The sequence below is a fragment of the Myotis yumanensis genome, unplaced genomic scaffold (genome assembly GCF_028538775.1).
Source record: "Myotis yumanensis isolate MYYU_CA2020_CCGP unplaced genomic scaffold, mMyoYum1.0.hap1 SCAF_2, whole genome shotgun sequence".
Taxonomy (NCBI): Eukaryota; Metazoa; Chordata; class Mammalia; order Chiroptera; family Vespertilionidae; genus Myotis; species Myotis yumanensis.
The window spans coordinates 181,966,251-181,992,544 of NW_027223753.1; the positions used below are offsets into that span (position 1 = coordinate 181,966,251).

At 39.7% G+C, this 26,294-nt stretch overlaps 1 protein-coding gene across 1 annotated transcript in view; it reads right to left on the reverse strand.

The window, feature by feature from the left end:
* NAALADL2 (N-acetylated alpha-linked acidic dipeptidase like 2) overlaps nucleotides 1-26,294 on the reverse strand; it is a 796,115-nt gene that overhangs the window by 188,078 nt on the left and 581,743 nt on the right. Inside the window, exon 10 of the mRNA XM_070403625.1 lies at nucleotides 12,583-12,729. Coding sequence (XP_070259726.1) covers nucleotides 12,583-12,729 — 147 coding nt within the window. The remainder of the gene's footprint in view (nucleotides 1-12,582; nucleotides 12,730-26,294) is intronic.

A 26,294-nucleotide genomic window follows, 5' to 3' on the forward strand; every position in this document is an offset into this window, starting at 1 on the left:
ATGCCTTCCTGCCTGCCTGATTGCCCCTAACCACTCTGCCTGCCGGCCTGCTCACCCCCAACTGCCCTCCCTTCTGGCCTTCTCGGCCCCACCTCCCCTCCCCACTGGCCTGCTTGTCCCCAACTGCCCCCCTGCTGGCCTTCTCACTCCAAACTCCCCCCCACCCTGCTGTCCTGATTACCTCCAACTGACCCCAACTGATGGCCTGCTTGCCCCCAACTGCCCCCCCTGCTGGTGTGCTTACCTCCAATGGCCCTGCCCACCACCAGCCTGATCACCCACAACTGCCCGCCCCTCTTGGCCTCTAACCAGCTCTAACTCAGCCCCACCACCATAGCTTTGTCCAGAAGAACATCTGGAAGGTCTCTAGGAAGGTATCCCAGCCTAATTAGCATATCACTCTTTTATTAGTATAGATAGAGGCCTGGTGCATGGGTGGGGGCCGGCTGGTTTGCCCTGAAGGGTGTCCCGGATGAGGGTGGGGGTTCCCTTGGGGCATGGGGTGGCCTGGGCAAGGGGCCTGTGGTGGTTTTCAGGCCAGCCATGCCCCCATGGGGTGAGGGTCCCTGCTACGGGGGCGTGGCCAGCCCGGGTGAGGGGCTGAGGGCTGTTTGCAGGCTGGCCACACCTCCTTCAGAGTGGGAGTATACACTGGGATGCCTGTTCAGCCTGGGTGAGTGGCTGATGGCTGTTTGCCGGCTGGCCACAGCCCCGGCAATCCAGGCTCCCAGACCTACCTTGAGTGGAGGCCACAGAAGCTGGAAGCAGGTATCTGGGATTTATTTATCTTCTATAATTGAAACTTTGTAGCCTTGAGCGGAGCTTAGGGCTGGCCATGGGCAGGTGGGAAGCTTGGCTTCCTCCATTGCCAGGGGCAACCTAAGCCTCCTGTTTGCTCCAGCTCTGTGGCCGCTGCCATCTTGGTTGGGTTTATTTACATACTCGCTCCTGATTGGCTTGTGGGCATGGCTTGTGGGCGTGGCTTGTGAGTGTAGTGGAAGTATGGTCAATTTGCATATTTCTATTTTATTAGATAAGATATTTGCTAAATATAATTTCCGTTTGTACTACCCTGCCTCTATCATTTTGTACAAGAGCTTTCTTAGCCAATATAATTTGTCCCTCAGGTTGGCTGGTTAATTATTGAGAAGCTGGTTCAATTAAATAATCATGAAAAAGGACTAATACATATGTAAAATATTATATGTTAATTTAAAACCTGTGAGTGCATGTGTGTGGGTTGGCCAATATTTTGATGTAGAACCAAAGCCTTTTCACTGAACACTGGCCTGTTGAATAAAGTTCTATTATTTCTTTCTTATCTTAGTCAGAATCTAAATTTCAAGTCGCCTTTTATATAAAGTGGAATTATTATAGATATTTGTGAAGCAAACTGAGTGCAGAATGCTTCTTGATTACTACAATTTCTCCCAATCTTTATGAGAGGCCTGACTCACTACACATCAATTCTTTATTAGCAACACACCTTTTCACCTTTTAGAGTGTTATCATTATAGATTTCTTATAAGTAATTTTATTTTATTCTCATTATTCATAAGCTTATGAAGAAATTAAATTACCTAGTTATTAATAACAAATACAAAGGGCATACATAGATCTGAGAATACAGGATGGGGAAAGTAGGTTTACAGTTGTTTGCCTGGAAAATAATACAATAAAGAATGCTGTTTGCCAAAACCGGTTTGGCTCAGTGGATAGAGTGTCGGCCTGCGGACTGAGGGGTCCCAGGTTCGATTCCGGTCAAGGGCATGTACCTGGGTTGCGGGCACATCCCTGGTGGGAGATGTGCAGGAAGCAGCTGATCGATGTTTCTCTCCCATCGATGTTTCTGACTCTCTATCTCTCTCCCTTCCTCTCTGTAAAAAATCAATAAAATATATTTAAAAAAAAAAAGAATACTGCTTCACAACTGTAATCTACTTTTGCCCTACCCTATATAGCTGACTCTGAGAGAGCATACCACTGAACCTGCAAGAACACAAATATGTAAAAATTCAAAAACAGATCTTATTCTGATGAATTTCAAAGAGTCTTGATCATTGATTATTGTGTTTTAAAGAAACGAAAACTGTCAATGAATCCCACAGGTCAGTTAAGTGGAAATCAGTTAAGAGAACTTCAGCTATACTTTCTTCATTTGATTGTTTACATGTCTGAGTCCCAATCTGGACTGTGACCACTTTGAGAGAAGGGGGGCATGTTTTACTCAGCTTCGCATTTCTAATATGTGCTGGGTTATATCATGTACTTAATAAATGCTGGCTAACCAAATGCATGTGTTTCTAAAAAATATCTGAATAAATCACATCAGATTCACCCTATTTCCCTAACTTAAATGCTGCCAAATTTACAACATGGTCTATCACTAAACCCACCAGTAAATTATTGCTGAAATTATCAAAAACTTCATTATAAAAAAAGTTGCCCCTGCCGAAACCGGTTTGGCTCAGTGGATAGAGCGTCGGCCTGCAGACTGAAGGGTCCCGGGTTCGATTCCGGTCAAGGGCATGTACCTGGATTGCGGGCACATCCCCAGTAGGAGATGTGCAGGAGGCAGCTGATCGATGTTTCTCTCTCATGGATGTTTCTAACTCTCTATCTCTCTCCCTTCCTCTCTATAAAAAATCAATAAAATATATTTAAAAACAAAAACAAAAACAAAAAAACAAAGTTGCCTCATAAAAGGGATGATCACAAGATAATCCTTGAAAATAGCACTAGAGTTAGGTATAATGCATGTGCTATATATTTTGACCCAATAATGATAGGCATTTGGAATAAATGTTCTTCTTTAGAATTCTAAGTGAGGGCAACAGCTACGGGAATGATGTCCTCCTTGCAGCCATTTCAAAATATTAGGCAATTTGAAGTATGATCTTTTGAATTGTCCATTTGAGTCTTAAGAGTTTCTCCATTCTTTGTTTTTTCAATATCTGTCTCATATTCAATTTCTTGTGTTTACTCCTCAGGCTCTTGGAAGCACACAGCAACTTTAATAGCACTCCCTGTGTGACAGGCATTTCCTATACCATGCAATCAAAGCTTCTCAAGGCTGCTCTGTAACTGTTGATTTGTTGATTGGGGTTTAACCTTCTCCTCTAAAGGAAGTCTTCTAAGAAGTAGAATTCTTTGTAGAATCACAGTTTATGAGAGTGTTATATTCCCTACTTCATGCTGTTTTTCAGGTGAATGGGTTGGCCATACACAGTGGTGACCAGAAAAGACACACACAGGTGAATAGAGAATCACAGTTCAAATCTTTGAAAAAGAGCAAAGTTGAACACCTTGTCAGATATTATGAAGAATGAAGTGGACTATTTTAACCAAGGTCATTCATTTCTGCAAATCAGCATTTCAGCAAGTATGATCCAGAAAACTTCAAAGGTCCCTAAGATCCAAATTATTTTTATAAAAGGATAATAGCGACGTTATATGCCTTCACACTCTCATTATCACTCTGCATGCACAAGTGCAGAGGGTACAAAAAGCTCATGAATATGGTTTCAGATTCCACATTGAAACCAACCTTTAAGAAACGAATACTTGTCAAGTTTCAGGGTAGGATCAAAGAAAAATATTTTTCATTACATGAAAAGACTGTAAGACATAGTGCTTTATATGTTTCAATCAAAACAACCTATAACAACAGATTATACCTATAATGATGCCACTCTTCTAATTTACACATTCTTGTCTTGGGAAATATAATTTACTGTCATAAAAGTAAATTATACTAATTTATAACAACTTTACTGTTGACATTTTAAATGAATTAATTAATAAATATATTTTCTCAGTTTTAATTCCTAATATAATAAATGTTTGTACATATTAGCCACATAAACAAAGCTCTTTTATTTAGAATCTGATAATTTTAGAGGATAAATTGGTTTTTAGAACAAAATGTTCAAGAACCTCTGGCTTAAATGAAGTCTGAAAATAATCATATAATATTTTGATTGATATTGAAAGTACTTTTCCTAATAAGTTTGAGGAAACTAAAAGAGGGAACTAGAGAGAAGACAAAAGAATCCTTTTCTGACCTAGTTCTCATTGGCACATTTTTCTTATTTCTAACTGACATTAATTTTCATAGTTATCAGTATGAAGCAGATTCTATCAGATACTGCAAAACATCAGTGCAATTAAGCAAAGTCATATATATTCGGTTCCTTAAGTCAAGAGTTTTTAACTGACTTTTGAACTGTTATTACCAATTAGCAATGACAATGATCAAGCTCCAAATGGAAAAGTAATAAAAGAGTAATCTCTAATTCAAATATGCTAACTTTTTTAATGCAGTGGAATAAAATATGAAGAATTAACATGTAAATTATGTTATTTTTCTCTAAAATCTGTACATGTACATTGTTGTATTAGATCTGAAAATTAATTATTTCTAAATTACACAAATACATTTTTTGATGTAGTCCCATTTTTTATTTTATCTTTAGTTTCCATTGCCCTAAGAGCTGTATCAGTGAAGATATTCCTTCAGCATATGTCTGAGATTTTGCTGCCTGTGGATTCCTTTAATATTTTTATGGTTTCCCATCATATGTTTAAGTCTTTTATCCATTTTGAGTTTATTTTTGTGTATGGTGTAAGTTGGTCTAGATCTCACACCTGTCAGAATGGCTATCATCAACAAATCAACAAATGACAAGTGCTGATGAGGATTCGGAGAAAAAGGAACCCTCGTGCACTGCTGGTGGGAAGCAGACTGTGCAGCCACTGTGGAAGACAGTATGGAGTTTCCTCAAAAAACTAAAAATGGAACTCCCATTTGACCTAGTGATCCTACTTCTAGGAATATATCCCAAGAAACTGGAAACACCAATCAGAAAGGATATATGCACCCCTATGTTCATAGCAGCACAATTTACCATAGTTAAGATGTGGAAACAGCCTAAGTGCCCATCAGCAGATGAGTAGATTAAAAACTGTGATACATCTACACAATGGAATACTATGCTGCAGTAAAAAACAAAGGAATTCTTATCATTTGCAACAACATGGATGGAACTGGAGAGCATTATGCTAAACAAAATAAGCCAGTCAGAGAAAGATAAATATCACATGATCTCACTGATTTGTGGAATATAATGAACAACGTAAACTGATGGACAAAAACAGTTCCAGAGACAGAGAAGCATCCATCAGACCGTCAAACCTCAGAGGGAAGGTAGGGGGGGGTGAGGGTAAGGGGGGGAGATCTACCAAAGGACTTGTATGCATGCATATAAGCCTAACCAATGGACACAGACACCAGGGGGGTGATGGTATGAGTGGGGAGGGTGGAGAGCAATGGGGGGATAAGGACACATATGTAATACCTTAATCAATAAAGAAAATAAATGCACACATACAAACATTCATACACACTCATGCTGCTGCATAAGAATCAAAATTGAGTCAACGTTATCTAACTTAAGAATTAATAAGAGTTTTAAAACACCTATGCTACTTTGTTCTCAGTTGCTGGGTTACTAAATGATATTGAAACAATCATGCAAGAAATCATGCCATATAAAAGTTATAATACTCCTTTGTCTCATTATCATTTAAATGTTAAAGCTTCCATTATAGAGGTAAATTGGGTTTAAAATAGAATGTTTCAAGCAGAAGAGCAAGCAATATGAGGTTAAACAGAGTGAGGAACCAGAGCTTGAATTTATGCTATATAGCTTGCTGGTTGCTACATGGACTGATATTTTGATAAACTGAAAATGGCAGAACCTCTGACATGCCCTATAGAGTAAATATACTGATCTGGAACAAAACTTATGTGAAACAGCTGTTAAGTGACAGAAGAAATGTGCATTAGACCACCAGCCTGTCATAAATTGCACTTTTAATCAGAAAGCATCTGTCTTTTCATTTCCTTTTCAACAATCTCTGCATTGTATTTAGTCTGCACAGAATGCCTCTCCTAACAGGTGCAACAATGTTTACAAATTGAAAACTATATTTAAATGAAGCTTACAACTAGAGACTTTTCAATTAACAGGACAATATTTTATGAGAAGGAATAATTTTAATATTTGGAAAATCCATAGATTTCTTTGCATTTGTGAAGTTCAGTTATTGGAAAACTAGAGGAAAGACACCAAGAAAAGCTATAGGTGAAAGGTGCTTCAAGCAATCTTATGCAATATATTAGCACCCAGAGAAGCTATAAGGAAAAGGGACTGATGAGAATATGGAGCCCTAACCGGTTTGGCTCAGTGGATAGAGCGTCGGCCTGTGGACTGAAGGGTCCCAGGTTCGATTCCAGTCAAGGGCATGTGCCTTGGTTGCAGGCACATCCCCAGTGGGGGGGGGGGGGGGGGGGGTGTGTGCAGGAGGCAGCTGATTGATGTTTCTCTCTCATCAATGTTTCTAACTCTCTCTTCCTCTCTGTAAAAAATCAATAAAATATATTTTTAAAAAAGAGAATATAGAAAATATGAGATATTTGGGATAGAGATTATAAAATGTCACGTTTAATCAAAATATAATTTTAGAACTAATAATGGCCCTTATTTCAATAAAAAGTGGGAGTTATGGCACTAGTTTATTTTCCTACAGTTAAATATTTTTCTGTAATCATTATTCACTTTTTAAAATTGAATATAAGAGATTCATAATTAGTTTTGCTGGATTTAAAAAATGGCAGATATATGAAGGTTTCCATTATAATCACCCACATATTTTTTAAATACTTTCTCAAAAATGTAAGCAAAATCATAAAATTAGCTTCACTTAGAATACATATACAATTTTTAAACTGAAAGGAACTGTATAATTATCCACTTCAACTATTTTACTTGAGTTGAATGTAGACATAATGAACTCAGTTTTTACAGGGTCCAGGCAGGTAATATGGTTTACACGAGTCTGGTAAACCATGTGGCCCTTTAGGTTGAACATTCATGTCCCAATTTATTATAGAAACAGGTGTTGAAGCAATATTATTCTTAACTGCATTCTAGAACAAACAATATGGCAGATTCTTGAATAAAGAAAATGGCAAGCCAGTGAGTATTGCAAAATTTAGCCAATTGTGTCCATAGGAAAAAAAGCCAATGTTTCCAGAATCTAATTTTTCAATAAAGTTCAGAGCAAATAAAATATATCTGCAGATTGGATCTTGCCCTTGGGCTGCTAACATGTAATCTTTAGTGTAATCTTTGAGAACATGAGCTTATGGTTAAACAAATCTGAGGTCAACTTCTGTCTTGGCCATTTATTAGTTTTATGACCTTGAAAAGCAATTATATTTTAAACTTAATTTCATCTACAACATCAACAAAAAAGTATTAATAATAATATCTGACTGACAAAGATAATGTATTAAATGAGATGACATAAAAAGACATAGCGCAGTAAGTACTCAATAGGTGGTAGATATTATCTTAAATATTACATTATGTGTATAACATATAGTATATAATACATAAATAGTATACATTATATTTTTGAATCTATTTTCAAATTCATGAAAAACCTCTAAATTTTTATCTACTTTATTAATTGACATAGGATAAATCTTTATATCATGGATAAAGTCTCTCGGTGTTCATAACTCCTATTAACATGTAGAAATAATTATTATTGGTAAATACTGAAAGCAAAGGTTAGGTGTCTTTTGGAGAGTTCACCACACAAAATTATCTCATCTTAAACATTCATATTTTTAAGGGACAAACCCATTTTTAAAAATGCCCCATGCTAAAGCAATAGAAACAATGTCATCTGTTATAATATAAAGCATAGGGGATTCTCTTTTAATTACTTATTGGAGAAATATAATAAAAACTAGAGGCCCAGTGCATGAAATTTGTGCATGGGTAGGGTCTGTAGGCCTGGCTGGCAATAAGGGCCATTTGGGACCTTACAGCTGCTGGCTGGGGCCTCCCTTCCCTGGCTGCCAGCAGCTAGAGGGGGCATTCCTTCATCCCATACCACCCCCTAGTGGTGAGTTCACCTCATAGCGAGTGATCAAATGCCGGTCTCCCAGTCGAACTCTCCAGAGGGCACTTTTCATATTAGCTATATATATATATATATATATATATATATATATATATATATATATATATATATATTAGAGGCCTGGTGCACAAAAATTTGTGCACTCGGGGGGGTCCCTCAGCCCGGTCTGTGCCCTCTTGCAGTCTGGGACCCCTCGGGGGATGACCACCTGCTGGCTTAGGCCTACTAACTGGGGGACCGGGCCTAAGCTGGCAGTCAGATATCCCTCTGGCAGACCCGGAGCCCTCAGGGGATGTCCAATTGCCAGCGGGGGGCAGGTCTAAGCTGCAGTCAGACATCATTAGCACTGCTGAGGAGGTGGGAGAGGCTCCCACCACCACCACTGTACTGGCAGCCATCAGCCTGCCTTGTGGGTGAACAGAGCTCCCCCTGTGGGAGCACACTGACCACCAGAAGGCAGCTCCTGCATTGAGCATCTGCCCCCTGGTGGTCAGTGTGTGTGAGGGACTGATGGCGGTTTGCAGGCTGGCCACAGCCCCTTCAGGGTGGGGGGTCCTGCTGCTGTGCCTGTCCAGTCTGGGTGAGGGGCTGAGGGCCGTTTTCAGGCTGGCTAAGCCCCCCAGCAGGGACTCACCCCATGAGGGTTTGCCCAGCCTGAGTGAGGGGCTGATGGCCGTTTGCAGACTGGCCGCAACCCCCAGCCACCCAAGCTCCCAGTGGAGGCTGACTGGAAGCAGGTATCTGGGATTTATTTATCTTTTATAATTGAAACTTTGTTGCCATGAGCGGAGTCCTCAGCTGGTTCAGGGCTGGTGGGAAGCTTGGCTTCCTCCATCGCCTGGGCAACCAAGCCTCCAGCTTGCTCCAGCTCTGTGGCTGTCAGCTGCCATCTTGGTTGGGTTAATTTGCATATAGTCGCTCTGATTGGCTGGTGGGTGTGGCTTAGGGCATAGCGAAGATTTTATATATATATATATATATATATATATATATATACACACACACACACACACACACACACAAACACACACTAGGGCCTGGTGCACAAAATTTGTGCACTGAGGGGGGGGTCCCTCAGCCTGGCCTGTGCCCTCTCGCAGTTGAGGAGCCCTCGTGAGATGTCCAGCTGATTGACAGACCTGTGGGAGCAGGCCTAAGCTGACAGCTGGGCACCCTTAGTACTACCGCAGAGGCCGTGAGCCTGGCTTCTGGCTGAGCAGTGCTCCCCCTGTGGGAGTGTACTGACCATGAGGGGGCAGCTCCTGTATTGAGCATCTGCCCCCTGGTGTCAGTGCACATCATAGTGACCAGTCATTCTGCCATTTGGTTGATTTGCATATTAGCCTTTTATTATATAGTAGTAGAGGCCCAGTGCACAAAAATTTGTGCACTTGGGGGGGAAAGGAGGGTCCCTCAGCCCGGCCTGTGCCCTCTCGCAGTCTGGGACCCCTCGGGAGATAACGACCTGCTGGCTTAGGCCTGCTCCCAGGTGACAGAGGGCACGCCCAATCCCTAGGTGCAGCCCCTGGTCAGGCTCAGAGCAGGGTTGATTGAGGAGTTGGGGCGCAGCCCCCTGTCATGGACAAAGCAGGGCGGATTGGGAGGTTGTGATGCCACCCCTAGTCACGCTCAGGGTAGGGCCGATTAGGGGATTGGGGCACCACCCCCTGTCACATTCAAGGCAGGGTCGATGGGGAGGTTGCGGCGCCACCCCCTGTCACACACAGAGCAGGGCCAATCAGGGGGTGGGGGCGCTGCCCCTTGTCACTCACAGAGCAGGGCCCATCAGGGGAGTTGGGGCTCCGTACCCTGCAGGGCCAATCAAGGGGTTGGGGCTCTGCACCCTATCACACACAGAGCAGAGCCTATCAGGGGGGGTTGGGGCTCCGTACCCTGTCACGCACAGAGCAGGGCCCATCAGGGGGTTGGGGAGCTCCCCCCTGTCACTCACAGAGTAGGGCCGATAGGGGAGCTGGGGCACCACCCACTGTCACACACACAGCAGGGCGTATCAGGGGGTTGGGGCGCTGCCCCCTGTCACGCTGATCCAGTGCCAGGAGGCCTTGCGGCTCCACTGATCCCAGTGCTGGGAGGCATATTACCTCTTTTACTATATAGGATAGAGGCCTGGGGGCCGGCTGGTTTGCCCTGAAAGGTGTCCTGGATCAGGTTAGGGGTCCCCACTGGGGTGCCTGGCCAGCCTGGATGAGGTGATGATGGCTGTTTGCAGCTGGTCACACACTCTTCAGGGTGGGGGTCCTCACTGGGGTGCCTGGCCAGTCTGGGTGACGAGCTGAGGGCTGCTTTCAGGGTGGCAGTTGACTGAAGCTCCCAACCGCTCCTTTTTTTCTTTTTCTTTTTTTATTCTGGGCTAGCTTTAGCTCTGGCTCTAGCTCTGAGGCTTCTGCTGCTGAAAACAGGCATCTGGTTTGTTTCGATTCTATAATCGAAACAATGTATAACTCCAGCTCTGAGATCCCGGGCCGGCTGAAAGCTGGTTTCTGGGGTTTTGTTTAGCTTCTTATTTGCAACATAGTACATAGTTTCTTAGAGTTGCAGCTCAGAGGCCTGCAAGTCAGGCAGGGAACGTTGGAGTCTGCAGTCACTGACACAAGCAAGCCTCATGTTCTCTTCCAGCTGCCTGGCTGCCGGCCGCCATCTTGGCTGACAGTTAATTTGCATAAGGATATGCTGATTAGCCAATGGGAAGGGTAGCGGTTGTACGCTAATTACCATGTTTCTCTTTTATTAGTGTAGATGATTTTGTTGATGAAAGTTAGATAGTCTGGGTATAATTTGAAAAACTAATTGACGTTTAGACTAAGCCAGTAGGTATACTTTAGCCTAAAGAATTTCAGTGATAATAGTACCTTCTGAGAACTTCACTAATACTGGTTTCCAAATCTTCTTTATATTGACACCTCAGATCCTCCAGCTGATCCTACCTCAGAAGCTTGTTTTCCTTAACAGTTTACAAACTCTGAAAAATTAAAAAATTCCCTTCTACTAATATGTTCTTACCTAATTGTTTTAGAAATTCTCCCACTAATATTTTGGAACTAAAATTGGGCAATAATAATTGTGATTATAGCTATGATTGATAGAGGCTTTATTGCATGTTCAATATTAGCTATGTTTTTTTACAGGCATAGTGTCATTTATCCTATGTGTAATTATTATATGGTTCCTTATTTCTAAAATAATATTGAAAGAAGTTAAATCAGGTATCTAATAAGTATCAAGTAAGTATCAGAGTCGGGAATCAACTATTAGTCCCATTCTTAAGGCTATACTATATTGCTTCTCTAAATTCTTGGCTTAAAACTCAACCAAGATGAATCAGATCTGTATTGAATAAAAGCTACCATTCAATGTGTTGATATGACAGGAGTTGGATGAGTTGAGATGGGGAAATGATACAGAGATATTATAAAATATCAAGAAGAAAAATAAAAAAAATGAGTTATTTTTTAAGACATAGATTTTATTAAAGTATAGACCGTGGATTTGCCTAAAAGAAAAGATACCACTACACATGTACCTCATGTTCAAACAACAATAGCGTATGAAAATCCAAAATTATAAAAACAGATAAGTCATAAAGATTATTTTTGTATTACCTAAGAATTTATCTCATCACAATAGGATTCACCCAGAATTTCTCCCTCTATGAATTTAAGATGTTAGATATATCAGCTGTTTACAAAGGAGCTAAGGTATGTACAGAGAAACTAAGTATTGCTAAAAGCTAATAGATATTAAGACATTAAATACCAGAAGTTTAGTCTATAAATACAATTTAAATACAAATTTTCAAGGACATCTATGATTGTGAAACAAAGCAGGGTTTACTCTATTTCCAGCCACTATTTAGTTAATGTAAAAATTACCTCAACCAGGCTACCCCGGAGGCTTTTAAAGAACTCCCCAAAAGGCAAGCACAATTTGTTAAAAGAAAATAAAAGATCTCAACTGGTTTATATATATCTACAGAGAACAATTTCCTGTGACACAATTTTAAGACAGTTGAATATGCTTACAGTCCAATAGATGGATGAACACAGACTTAATTATGGTGAATCATGCCTATGTGATATTCTTTGTTGGTGGGGGGGAATCTATCTCCACAAAAAAAGTTGTATCTTTTTAGGAAGACAAACTATTGACATACTTTGGGTAGCTAATCCGAAAGACACATTAATATACAGCATATGAAATGCATTTTCCCTTGGGCAAGGAGAAGAGAATCTATTGCATATGTCATCTGTTTCTGTGAATACTGAAGATTACAATTATGTTTTGATGTTAATCCAACTACTGCAAGTTTCTTGTTGCAAAGCACACTGTGAAAATGTGAGTGACAATATAAATCTTTTTAAATTGAATTCAACACTATTGAAAAGAGCTGATGTTTTCAAATACTGTTACAAAGCCTCTGAACAACAAGAATAACTCTCTAAACGAAGCAGCTTCCTACAGTGACCTAGTTGATAAGAAAGACAAATAGCCAGGATAAAATCAAATTCTGCATGTCTGCTATATTTTGTTGGGGGGGGGGAGGTTACATATTTTAGAAATAATTACCTGCAATGACTTGATGTCCTCATAAGCAAATTGCACACTGGGGACTCCAAGGTGGTTGATGAAATAATCCGCATCACCTTGTATCTGTATGGAACTGACATTGGATTCTGGGCACTGTGCTCTTCTGAAACAGTTGAGAATATTTTTCTGAAAAACATAATTTACATGGTTAGCATGAACTCAGCTTCTCAGGGCATCTCGAAATGAATGCCACTCCAAGTGTGGTCCATAGGTCAGCAGCGTGGATGTCACCCGGGAACTTATTCAAAATACAGATGCTCAGGCTCCGCCCATGCCCTCCTGAATAGGAACCTCCAGGATGGAGCCAGGGATCTGTGTTGTAACTCTCTTCTGTGATTCTGGATTCTGATGCTCACCAAGTGTGACTAGTGCTGGCCTAAATCTAACTGCTTGTTTTTGTTGCTTCAAAAGCATGTTTTATCATGGAATTATTATAAACCATCATAACTTTAATTTGATGAACAAAAACAGATCCAGAGACAGAGAAACATTGATCAGACCATCAAACCTCAGAGGGAAGGTAGGGGAGGGTGGGGTTGAGGGGGAGAGATCAACCAAAGGACTAGTATGCATGCATATAAGCCTAACCAATAGACACAGACAACAGGGGGGTGAGGGCATGAGTCGGGGAGGGGGTAATGTGGGGATAAGGACACATATGTAATACCTTAATCAATAAAGAAATGTAAAAAAAAAGAATGTTGATTCCCTTAAAAAGGTCTAGTTTTACTGTTCTTTTTGTTTTCCCATGAATTTAAATCTAAAGGATGGTTTGATAGGACACGATTCCACTTTTCTAAATATGTGTGTGTGTGTGTGTTTTTTTTTTTTTTGAAAACACAGAAGGAATTTTCTTCATTTCTTCTTAAAAGCATATTCCCACACATTCAAGGAATATATGACATCAACTCTGTGGGACATTAAGAAACTCTAGGGAAATATATAGGAGATAGGATATTATTTCTTAATATTTCTTACATTAAGAGTTGTCTAGAATGCACAACAAATATGAGTGAGCAATAACATGAGGACACCATGTCTAATAGGCAGATAGTACAGTTATTTGTATGGAAAATAATACAATCTATAATAATAAAAGCATAATATGCTAATTAGACCGGACGTCCTTCAGAAGACCTTCTAGACGAAGCGGGGCTGCTAGGGAAGCCCAGGTCCTGGGTTGCAGAGGGAAAATAGTGCCGGCAGCCGGGGAAAGGAAGGCCTACTCTTGCACGAATTTCATGAATCAGGCCTCTAATAATTAATAAATAGTACTACAAGAATAAACTGTTCCACTTTGTCACAAGTATAACTTTTGCCCCAACCTGAATGTCCTCCATACACATTTGCTATTGAATCAAAAATCAATGGATGCCTCAACCTCCCTCCCCATTTTTCTTTGGCATAATACAATTTCAAAAATACTTTTGAATATAATATATGCAAATATTTTAAATATGCAGTTGAATATTCATAGAGCAATTTTTTTTCCACTTTTCAAGTAAAATGCTAGATTTTTCAAACCCATAATAATGTTTCAAGACCTATTCAATATTCTTTGAGAGTCTAATAGAAAGATCTTTGTAACAAATTAAAATCAATTAAAATGGAGACCCTGAGTATTTATAAACAAGGCAAGGTATCAGCTTAAGTTATTTACAAATAACTTGGGTAATTAAGCACTTTGCAAATAGAAAGTAAAAAGAGAGTCCTACCATATAGTCTAATCCAGGGGTCCTCAAACTACGGCCTGCGGGCACATGCAAATACAAATATTGTATTTGTTCCCGTTTTGTTTTTTTACTTCAAAAAAAGATATGTGCAGTGTGCATAGGAATTTGTTCATTGTTGTTTTTTTTTTTTAACTATAGTCCGGCCCTCCAATGGTCTGAGGGACAGTGAACTGGCCCCCTGTTTAAAAAGTTTGAGGATCCCTGGAATCAGTAGCAACCTAATGCTTTTTATGGTTAATCTCACCAACTTGCTTCTTTTGAAAGCCTGGTTTTCTGAAAATAGAGTTAATTCTTTTTCACTTCCTGATAGTCTACAGGGGTGAAGACTCCTAGAGTTCTTATACCTGGAAATGTTTAGGTAAGGTATTAAATATTCCCAAAGAAGAGCTACCCTTAGTAATAGAAAATGAAAAGAAAAACAAACAAACAAACAAACAAACAAACTACTTTACTAGTATATCATTTTAAAAATACCCAGTAGTACTGAGAGATTCAGATGTTAAAAAACTGGCTCCTAGGAAGGAATTTCTTTAGCCAGAATGAATGTTTTTAAATTTAACTTAAATGTCTTGGTCAGGCAAGTTTTGACCAATGCCCCATCACTAGTGTCACACTCAGCCTGCTTCCTCATTCAAATCGTGGCCAGAAGCATCTGAGTTTGTGAAACCTAAACAGTTGTAATCCTCAATATCATTAATAAAGATTTCATAGAATCTAGTCTTTTCTTTCCCCAGATGTCTATCCAATGAAATTAATAATCTTTTAAGTGATCTACTTTGCCTTTACTGCAGCCACATCTATATCTTTTTGAGACATCTTATATATTCTACTCAACCTCAATAAAAATACAGGTTTGTTTTTAATGTAATTTTGCCTACATCATTCTTAATATCCATTGCAAATGTCAACCACATCCCTTACAAATAATTGTTTTTCTCACAGAAGATTACATGGCTCGAAAACTGACAATTTTAAATACTACAATATGTTTCTGTGAAAGAATTAAAATTTTAAAAATAACATACATATTATTTGTATAAATATAATATTTTATATTATTTTTATTTAGTCATAACTATTATAGCTTCCCTCTGACAAAAAGTATTAGCTTTCCATATATGCAAGTCCCTAAAAGGGCACAGTGACCCCATTCCAATCAATCCTTGTGTTCTTTGTCTGATGTAGTAGTTACACAAAGATCAGTTCTTATTCACCCTCATCTTGGAATTGGTTCAGGGCATTTTATCTGAAGCCAGTACAAATTCTCTTCTAATCTCTCTGTTTGCCATGGCTACTCCCATTATACACCTTTAATATTTCCATTGCATGCCATGATCTCTAACACCTTGATTTAATGATTAGTGCATTATTTCTTCCATGTTTTATGATTTTTAGACAAGCCAAATAGGCACTATCCAACCTTTAAGATGATATACCCTAAAATACTTCTGCATTCTTTTCCCTAATCTGGCTTGCTTTTATTAACTCATTTATTGAAAAATCTTGTCTCTGAAGTTTCATATTGCCACCTTGTCCTATATAATAAAAGGGTAATATGCAAATAGACCGATCGTCAGAACAACCAAACAACCAATCAAAGTGTAATATGCTAATATTGCCACCTTGCAAAGGCTGCTCAACTGCTTGCTATGACCTGCACTGACCACCGGGGGCAGATGATCCAATCAGTAGGTTAGCTTGCTGCTGGGGTCCAGCCAATCAGGACTGAGTAAGATGGGTTGGACATGCTTTGGAATCCTTCCACAGTCCCTCCCAGGTCTGATCGTGAACCGTTGGGGTCCCTCAGCCTGGCCTGCACCCTCTTTCAATCTGGGACCCCTTGGCGGATGTCAGAGAACTGGTTTCAGCCCAATCCCCCAGGCCACTCCCCTTGGGAGGGTGCCAGACACAGGGCTTATGGCTGGCGAGTGCTGCTGTGGCAGCACAAGACTCTCCTGATAGGGGCTGATTGGGCGTGAATCTGCGGCACGCACAGTGGGGCCAGGATGAGCAGGAGCGACAGGTAGCAGCTGAAGGCGGCATTAGACTGCAGGTTTCAGCCTGATCCCTGCAGGCTACCCAGAGGGATCCCACCTGTGCATGAATTCGTGCACTGGGCCTCTAGTTCTTACATAAGCTCCTTTGATAAACCAAGTAAGACAGCAACAGAATGAGCATTATCTAGTATTGTTTTCAAATTATATTTTGAAGGTTAGGGCTGTTAAACCACATCTGTGGTGCTACATGTGTACTATTTATGGAGAGAGAATAGAGCACGAAAAACAGGGCTGTGTGGCCCAAGGGATAACTGAACCTATAACTGGATACAGTTGGATATTGAGCCTCATGACAGAGTTAAGCCCTCATGAAAGGTATAAGCTTAAAGAAAATCCATTCAACACTGGAACCTTCAGGAACAACACAGGGTTCCCTGAAAAGTCTTCCTGGGCCCTGTTCCCTATCAACTGAGGCCAGAGCATCTCTGCAAAGTTGTTCAGAGAGGTCTTTCTGCATCCCCCCGCCCCCTCAACTTTCTTCACCTTATTTTCTATTGTCTACTCTCCTGATTTAACCAGTGATGAGGAGAGGACACATGTGACCCTCAACCCTGCGTTTATTTTATTCTTTTGTGCTTTTGTTTCTATCTAGCTTCAGAGTAAAATAGGATAAAAAGAACCCAGTTTGTAGACTGGAATTGCCCCCTAGCCCCCCGACCATCATTATATCTAGGGATTTCCCTTAAGAGAAGAACATTCCTGATACAGAAACCTTGTCCTCTAAATCTTTTTTATTATTCCTGACTTTAAAATTTAGGCCAAATTCACAAGCCTCAAGTGATCCTAAATCTACATTCTATCCTAATGGGAATTGTTTTCGCACATAGCACTTCAGTGAATTATAATAGATCTATATCAGTTAATAGACAGTGATCTACTCAACCTCTGTAAGCACTAATATCTGAGATGGAAGTAGAAATAAATATCAATTTCCTCCATTTTACTAGAAGTTAGTCACCATGGGAGAAGAAGGTTAGTAACAAACTTGTTCAGGTCAATTAATTTTTAAAATCTATTTACAAGGCTGGGTACATTCAAATTAAGTATTTCATCCAAGGAGTTCAGAATGCTCCATACTTAACATTTGATAATAAGCATTTTTATTCCAGTTCATAAAATAAGCAAGTCCAGGCAAAGATTGTAGTTATGTTCCTTGTTTAATTTTCTATCACAAGTGTCTTGAAAACCTGAAATGAAATCACTATCCTAAGGCTGCCTTTTAGGCTAAAAGGAAAACCTGATAGTAAATGGTCATATGAATTAATATAAAGAAATGAAATTAAATTTTCACTGGTTGAGGAGCAATACCAAGACACATTGACAAGTTTCTCAAGTATTTAAAAATCATATTTCAGTTGTTGTGAATAACTCACCCCTAATTTAAAAAGATGACAGTTATGAGATACTTTGCTGAATTTTGTTGTTTAATGTTTTAGTTTTAGAAAGATTAGATACTACTAAAATGAAAATGTGTGTGCTTTAATACTTAAATAACTGCAATTTGATATAATCGGTTTCCCCTGTAATCCTGTGTGTTTTAATTTAAGCATTTTATGACATCATTTCTGGGTTTATATAGGATCTATTAGCCAGCCAAAATGGTCCAGAAGGGGTTCTCTTGCAGCAAACTAGCTACTTTTTACAAATTAGGAAACTGAGGCTGAAAATCAACAGAATTGGGATCTCCTTTTGGATCTTTTCACCTGGAATGCAATGTTCTTTTCTTTCTCCTATGCTGATATATCCATCACACTAATCACATTAATGCAGTTGGACAAACTAATCTTAATAGTTATCCTTTCTGAAATTCTGTGTTTTTTTTTTTAATCATATTCGATCACTGGATATGGTTGTAAAACACTATCTGTGGCATTTCTTCAATTTACTTAGTCACTGTCATATGTTTTTCATTTAGTTAGCTTATATTTTTAATGGCAGTATGTCAGGTTGCCGTCTAATACCCAATACTTAATAACACATTGCAGATCTCCTCCAATGATGTTTAAAAATAAGATATTATATTTACAGTAGTCCCCCTCATCTGTGGTTTGCTTTCTGTGGTTTCAGTTACCTATGATCAACTTTGGTCTGAAAATATTAAGTAAAAAATTCCAGAAATCAACAATTCATAAGTTTTAAATTACACACCATTCTGAGAAGCATGATGAAATCATATGCTGTCTGCTTTGTCCTGCCCAGGACTTGAATCATCCTTTTGTTCAGCATATCCACACTGTTTATGACACTGGCCCAATATTCATGAGTCACTTAGTACCCATTCCATGTGATTGACTGTGGAGGTATCACAGTGCTTTTTTATTTTACTTAACAATGGCCCCAAAGAACAAGAATAGTGATGCTGGCAATTCAGATATGCCAAAGATAAGTCCTAAAGTGCTTTCTTTAAGTGAAAACGTATGTCTGCATTCAATATCTATATATATATATATGGTTTGATATTTCTCTGTGGTTTCAGGCATCCACTGGGGATCTTGATCTTAATATAATAGAACTCCTATACTGATTTTCTTTAATATTCTAAAGTAGAAACTTATTTAAGTTATCATTTATGCCAGCATTGATAATGAGTTTCTTATACATAAAACTAGTGGTCCGGTTCATGAAATTTGTGCACGGACGGTTCCCTTAGCCCAGTCTGCACCCTCTCTAAACCAGAACCCCTTAGGGGATGTCCGACTGCCAGTTTAGGGATCAGGCTTAAACCGGCAGTCAGACATCCCTTTCACAATCTGGGACTGCTGGCTCCTAACTGCTCACTTGCCTGCCTGCCTGATCGCCCCTACCTGCCTCTGCCTGCCTGATCACCACTAACCGCCCTCCCCTGCTGGCCTGATTTCACCCCCAACTGCCCTCCCCTGAAGCCTGGTTGCCCCCAGTAGCCCTCACCTGCTGGCCTGGTCTCCCCCCCAACAGCCCTTCTCTTTCAGCCTGATCACCCCTAACTGCCCTCCCCTGACAGCCTGATCTGCCCCCCAACTGCCCTTCCCTGCAGGCCTGATCTCACCCCCAAGTCCCCTCCTCTGCTGGCCAATTTGATTTTGATTGGTCGGTTTCTATGCCAGTCGTCTATGCCATTGCCTCCTCACAGTTGACCCAGATTTGGTTCTGATTGGTCAGTTTCTATGCCAGTCAGCGTTAAAAGCGCTGCCTCCTAGGCAGCCATTGGCACTTCACACTTCACTCAGATTTGGTTCTGATTGGTCGGTTTCTATGCCAGTCAGCATCTCTGGGCCTATCAATGGGGCCTGATCAGAAAGGTGGAGGCCTGGAGAGAAATGGAGGCATGGCTGCCGGCCTGGACAGGAGAGAAAAAGAGATGCAAGTGCTGATCAACAGCTGCCAAACAGGCTACAGATCAGACCCTACTTCTTTCTTCAGGCCTCTCTCCAGGCCTGATTCACAGCCCCCTCAGCATTCAGTGCTGGGTCACTGAGCCTGCACCCGCAGCAGTCAGTGCTGGGTCGACAGCAACCCAGTGCTCACTGCAGGACTGACTTGGAGCCTCTGGTCCTCAAAGACCCAGGGTTTTTATATATTAGAATATATTTTAAAATAGAAAAATTTAAAGAAAAATTAATAAATATATTGCAATGACTTTATTAAAGATACACTTGAGTAGGGGAAGAAAACCAGCTTTTATCTTATTTTAAAATGGAAAATGTTCAACCCCTGAAAAGGGATTTTCAAAATCTCCACTATCTCAAGGTGTGAGTGTTTACAAAGTATTTTCAGGTTTAAACAGTGAAGGGTTATTATTCCTCTAATATATACAAGTAGAATTACCAAACTGAAAAACACACTCTAATTTTCTTCTCATTCTATTAGTTTTTAAAACTTTAATCTTGTTCTGGAATGTGGAGAAATGTTACTTTATATTTGAAACACTTCAAATTAGATTGTAACTAATGAATGCTTTAAAGATCACTCTATAGGAGTGAAAATGGAGACAAAAGAAAACATTTGCCCTTGTTTTTATTCTATCTTCTAAATGATGTCTCCTTCCCTTCAATTCTACTTAGTTTGCCCTTCCTCGTCCCTGAACAACTTAAGGCCAAGACCAAGAGGCACATGATGGCAGATGGCCCATTCTTTTTTTACTTCTATTCACTTAAGGCAGTGGTTCTCAACCTTGGCTGCACATTAGAATCACCTGGGAATCTTTTTTAAATCTTGATTTCTGGGCTTCATCCTCCAGAAATTCTGTTTCTTTGTTACTAATGTTGTAGCCCCACCCCAGTACAAAGAAACAGAATTTCCAGAGGATGAGGCCCAGAAATCAGGATTTTAAAAAGATTCCCAGGTGATTCTAATGTGCAGCCAAGATTGAGAACCACTGACTTAAGGCTTGTGTGGCATTAGAAACAGGTGTGGTATTTTAAAACTAAAAATATTCACATTTCAACCAAACTGTTGGGTTTAAATGAAAATCTCCATTAATTAAGATGCCACAGGGTATCTTATAACATACCACATTCCAGAGGAATGTATCTTTTAGGTATAAGAAATATAGATAAACTAAAAGTGAAAAATTCATTTTTTATTATCACAACAAACCCCCAAGTGGAAAGATTAATGAATACAAATACCTAATATACAATGTTTCTGCATGAAAAAAATTACCATATACAAGGATAATTAAAAACAGTTACAATTCATTTCACAGACAAATGGCTAAATTTTATAATATATAAATAAAAAATATTGACAAGTTGATAAAAATTAGTCAAAGAATATGACCAGGCAATTCACACACACACACACACACACACACACACACAATAGACACATAAAAAGTGTCTTTTATATTTACTTTACAAAAAACTTTGGCAAGTTTGGTAGACTACACTGTGGATGTAGGATTCTGAGGCCTCATATGTAGCTGAAGGAAAAAACTGGTACAAGTTCTGTGAAGTTTATATAAAATGTATTATATTCATAAACTGGAACAATATACAGTCTTTAGAAAGAGCAATGATACCATATATGCAGTAATAATAAAAATTTCCAAGATACAGTCTACACACAAAAAAAGTGTAGAAATATTCTATGTTATTTGTGTTTTAAAAAGTTAAAAAAAAGGAAAGAAAGAAAAATGAAAAGGATATATACTCTAAAGTAGGGATGGGCAAAATTAGGTTTATAGTTGTGAGTTTATTTTTATATTATTATTTTTCAATTATTATATTGTTTTCCAAAGGAACTAGAAGCCTATTTTGCCAACCCATATGCAAATGGTATTTGCCTCTGGGGAGAGGTACCAGTGGGAGGAATAGGTTGTGAAGAAAGATATTTCATTTTCTACTTGTTTATTACTTTCTATTTAAATTTGTGATTATATCACCTGCCAAAAATAAATGCTATACTTTCCAAATTCTCTTTGAACTATATGTGCTGTGTTTCCAATTCCAAGATTCCCTTGATTTTAAGCAATAGTATCAATTTTAAAACAGCGTTTGTTGGATGGTAGGAGAGAAACAAACTAACAGATGTCTCTCCATTTCAGAAAAGTTCACATTTTACAAAACGTCTTAAGAGTAGAGAAACAGGGCAGTTAGAGTTGTATTGCGACAACCATTTAATCTAAGGTTGATCTGGGATCACCAAAAATATGTATGCATTAGGGAGGGGAAGGATGAAAGTAATTGCCTCTTGAGTTTATTAGGGAAGAGAAGGTCCTCTTATGCAGAATTTGGGAATGGATACAACAGAATGAGGTCCTGCTGGGGTAGGGCTCACTGAAGTATGCATTTCACATAACCAGGAGGATAACAGCAGAGAAGAGGGAGCCAAAAGGTGGTGGGGAAAACTGAAAAGAAAACTCCATTTCATAATCATGACATCCTTGAGGTCCATTCCTTTTTATATAGTTTGTGTGTGTTTGTATTTTCTAGGTACATATCAAATTATTAACAAAACTAGAGGCCTGGTGTACAAAATTCATGCACTGGTACACTGGCCGGAGCAAGGGGGTTGAGGTCTCTCAGCCCAGCCTGCACCCTCTTGCAATCTGGGACCCCTCTGGGGATGACCTACTGCCAGGAGGATCAGGCCTAAATTGGAAGTCAAGACATCCCTCTCACAATCTGGGACCTTTGGCTCCTAACCACTGGCCTGCCTGCCTGATCACCCATAACCACCTCTGCCTGCCTGCCTGATCGCCCCAAGCCACTCTGCCTGCCTGCCTGATTGCCCCTAACTGCCTCTGCCTCAGCCCCCGCTGCCACGGCTTTGTCCAGAAGGACATCCGGAATGATGTCCAGAAGGTCGTTGGGCTGTCCAGTCTAATTAGCATGTTATGCTTTTATTATTATAGAATTATTATAGATATGCTAAATATGGGTCACCTCACTTGCTACAAAGGTGACACTTACATAAGGATTTACCACTTACAAACAGATATTTTATTGGATCATAATGCAACCCTGTGAGATGTGTAAAACGAGTATTATCATTCCATTTTAAAGATTCAAAGCTCCTCTGGAGACATGACCATGGCCATGGAATGGCAGGAGGGAATTTCTAACCTAATTGTTACATTGATTTCCCCACACTTCAACCGCCTTCACACCTGGTCTAATGATCCCCCCACACCCCAACATGTAACTAAGGAAATGAGGAAGGGGTCCCTCCATTTGTGCAGAAAGAGCTGGTAGGTTGCTGAATAATTACCTAAATGAAAGTTACCTTTCAGTTTAAGACAAACGGTGACTTACAAATAATTTACCAGATAAAAAGACTCCATGGATCCCTTTGCCACTTCTTTAATGGTTTTTCTGTTGGTCACTCTAATAACTAAACCTATTTCTTCGTGATGTGTAAACTATATATAGAAGGACGACCCCAGAGCCCTTTCAAAAACTGGACTCTGATTATATCGAAATGAAACTGTGAGCATATTGAAAAGGTAAAGCAGAACCATCCAAACTGACCTCAGGTCAACACACTGGATGAAAGCACACTGCCCGTGGGTACAATTCCTGCGCCACGGGATCAAGATATAGATTTTATGTCTCAATGAAGGATAACAACTCTGGCTTCACAATGCTGTTCCATGCTGAGGAATTGGCTGACATCACATAACTTCAGCTATTATTTCACTGGCTTTTTTGAGGTTTGTCTTAAATAGCTTCCCCTCGCCTCACAGGCAATGCTATTTTAAATAATACGGTGTCAGCGTTCCAGCGTTGTATTCCAGCTGCCAGGCATTTAAAAAAAAAATTAACTGAAAACCAAACTGGTTTTCAATTCAACATTCACTCTCTCAGGCTGCAAATATGTTTAATGAAATATTTAAACAAAATCTTCTGTAGATGAAACAGTTTAATAAGTTCCCTTCAAAAAAAAAAAAAAATCAGATATTTCAAAAAAAAAAAAAAGTCAACCCAGAAGCAAGGGAACAATTGGAGTTACTTTGTACCTATTAAGCATCGTTGGGTAGATAGCCGGCAAAAGTTTGCTGTCCTCTCTTTGACCAGGGTTACAGGGCAGTTGTAAATCAGGTAGGGTTTTCAGATTTTTTTAGAGGTAATTTATTTAATTTTAGGAGGGCATGGGGAGAAAAAGCTGGAAAATGCAGACTTGGCAAGCAGGAGGGCAAAAGGAGGTGGATGGCATACGATCACACATTACCATTTCAAGCAAGTGAAGTGCTGAGAGGGAGGAACCAGGCAGAGGAAATAACACCATCAGCAGTACTGTGTTGAACTCTGACAAATGACAGCATCGTCGCATAGCCTGGAAGTCCTGGGCCAAAATAACTGCTAGCCCAGGGACAGCTTTCCTGGAATGAGTCCATCAGAGCTTGGTAGACCACTCTTGCATCTCAGGAACACCGTGCAGAGAGACATGGCACCCATGACTAGCACCCCAATGACAAGCCCCACATATTAGGATTTTTTGTACCAGAACTAGGGTCATTTTTTGGTCAGAATAAGTCTTACATCACTTGCTTTAACTTAAGTCTCCTTCGTTTTTTGAGGATAGAGAATATGTCTTATTCATCCTTCTATGGACCCCATATTGATCAGCACAGTAAAATGGGTACCATAAAAGTTTGTGGAAATGAAGTCAACCCAACCACATGAATTTTTTTCCAATAAGAGGAAATGGTAGGGGGAGAAGAAAAGAGCTACACCAGCGGTTCTCAACCTGTGGGTCGCGACCCCTTTGGCGGTCGAACAACCCTTTCACAGGGGTGCCTAAGACCATCCTGCATACCAGATATTTACATTGCGACTCATAACAGTAGAAACATTACAGTTATGAAGTAGCAACGAAAATAATTTTATGGTTGGGTCACAACATGAGGAACTGTATTTAAAGGGCCAGAAGGTTGAGAACCACTGAGCTACACAAACACCATCTGGCTTAGTCTAGGTTTACAACTGAAAAGCACTGGATCCAGAGTGCCAAATATGCCACAGAAAGTTTGAGGTCAGCTTCAGGTAATTCCATAAGTCATAACTATTCTGGAAAGCATTTTCCTCCTTACTTTCTTGCTAAGCAACATCTGTTTTCATGTAAACGAAGTATCTCATTAGGCACCTGCAGGAAGTCAATAAGTAAGTGCTGGCATCACAAAGTGCATTGTGATAAGTAGGTGCTTGAGATAAATATTAAAGAACAATCAAAGCATGACCCACAAATAGACTGAAAATGAAATAGATGATTTTTCATTCTCCCTACAAAACCATTGACGTTTCTTTTCAGCAGTTTGGATTTGGAGCAATCACTTAACTTCCTGAAGTCTTGAATTTCTTAAAAGGTGAATGTGTGTACAATATGAGGAGGCTGAAAGGAATAAATTAAATAATGCATGCAAAGCACTCAGCACAATCCCATCAAAAGTGTTTTACACAAAAGTGTCATTATTATGGATCATCATTCTTGTAAAATAACCAACACACACACAGACACACACACACACACACACACACACACACACACACCTTTGATATTTTTTTGTAATGTCTGCCTTCCTACCAATTCTAATTAAAACTGTATATTTTTCCTGCCTTCTAAGATGTCCAATGTTCATCTTTAGAAAACTAAGTTTTTCTTGGTTAATTTATGTAGTTTTTCCTAATGAACTGTGGTTTTAAAAGAGGTTTTATAATATACTTTTTTTGTTTTTTCCCTTATTAATCTAATCTCTTTGGATTCATGTAACATAATACTATTTTTTGTTTTGCTTAAATGCTCTTGCTAAATGCATTAAAATATTTTTTAAATGTTATACAAATTTAAATATTGTAAAATGTATCCCCTTTTGATTTCTCATAAAATAGCTTTTTTAAACATTGGGGTAAGGCTATATAAAAGATGATTACATACACATGAGAAATGATAGGATATTATTATATATTTTTCATTTGTTATCAAATTTTTATTAAGCAATTTTTAATTTTTCTTAAATTAAATTTTCCTTAATAAAATTATTTTCATAAAAATAAATCTTAACAATATGTGATTACAAAATTGTTATTATAGATCCAACCTATATAAACTTATAACATTTTTATTAAAATACTAGAGGCCTGGTGCACGGAATTTGTGCACCGGGAAGGGGGGGGTGAACCTCAACCCAGCCTGCACCCTCTCCAATCTGGGAACCCTCGAGAGATGTCCGACTGCCCACCGGGATCAGGCCTAAACCGGCAGTCGACATCCCTCTCACAATCCAGGACTGCTGGCTCCCAACTGCTCGCCTGCCTGCCTGATTGCCCCTAACCACTCCCCTGCCAGACGTATTGATGCCTAACTGCTAACCTGCAGGCCTGGTTGCCCCTAACTTCCCTCCCTTGCCAGCCTGGTTGCCCCCAGCTGCCCCCCTTTCAGGCCTGATTCCCCACAACTGCCCTCCCCTGCTGTCCATCTTTTG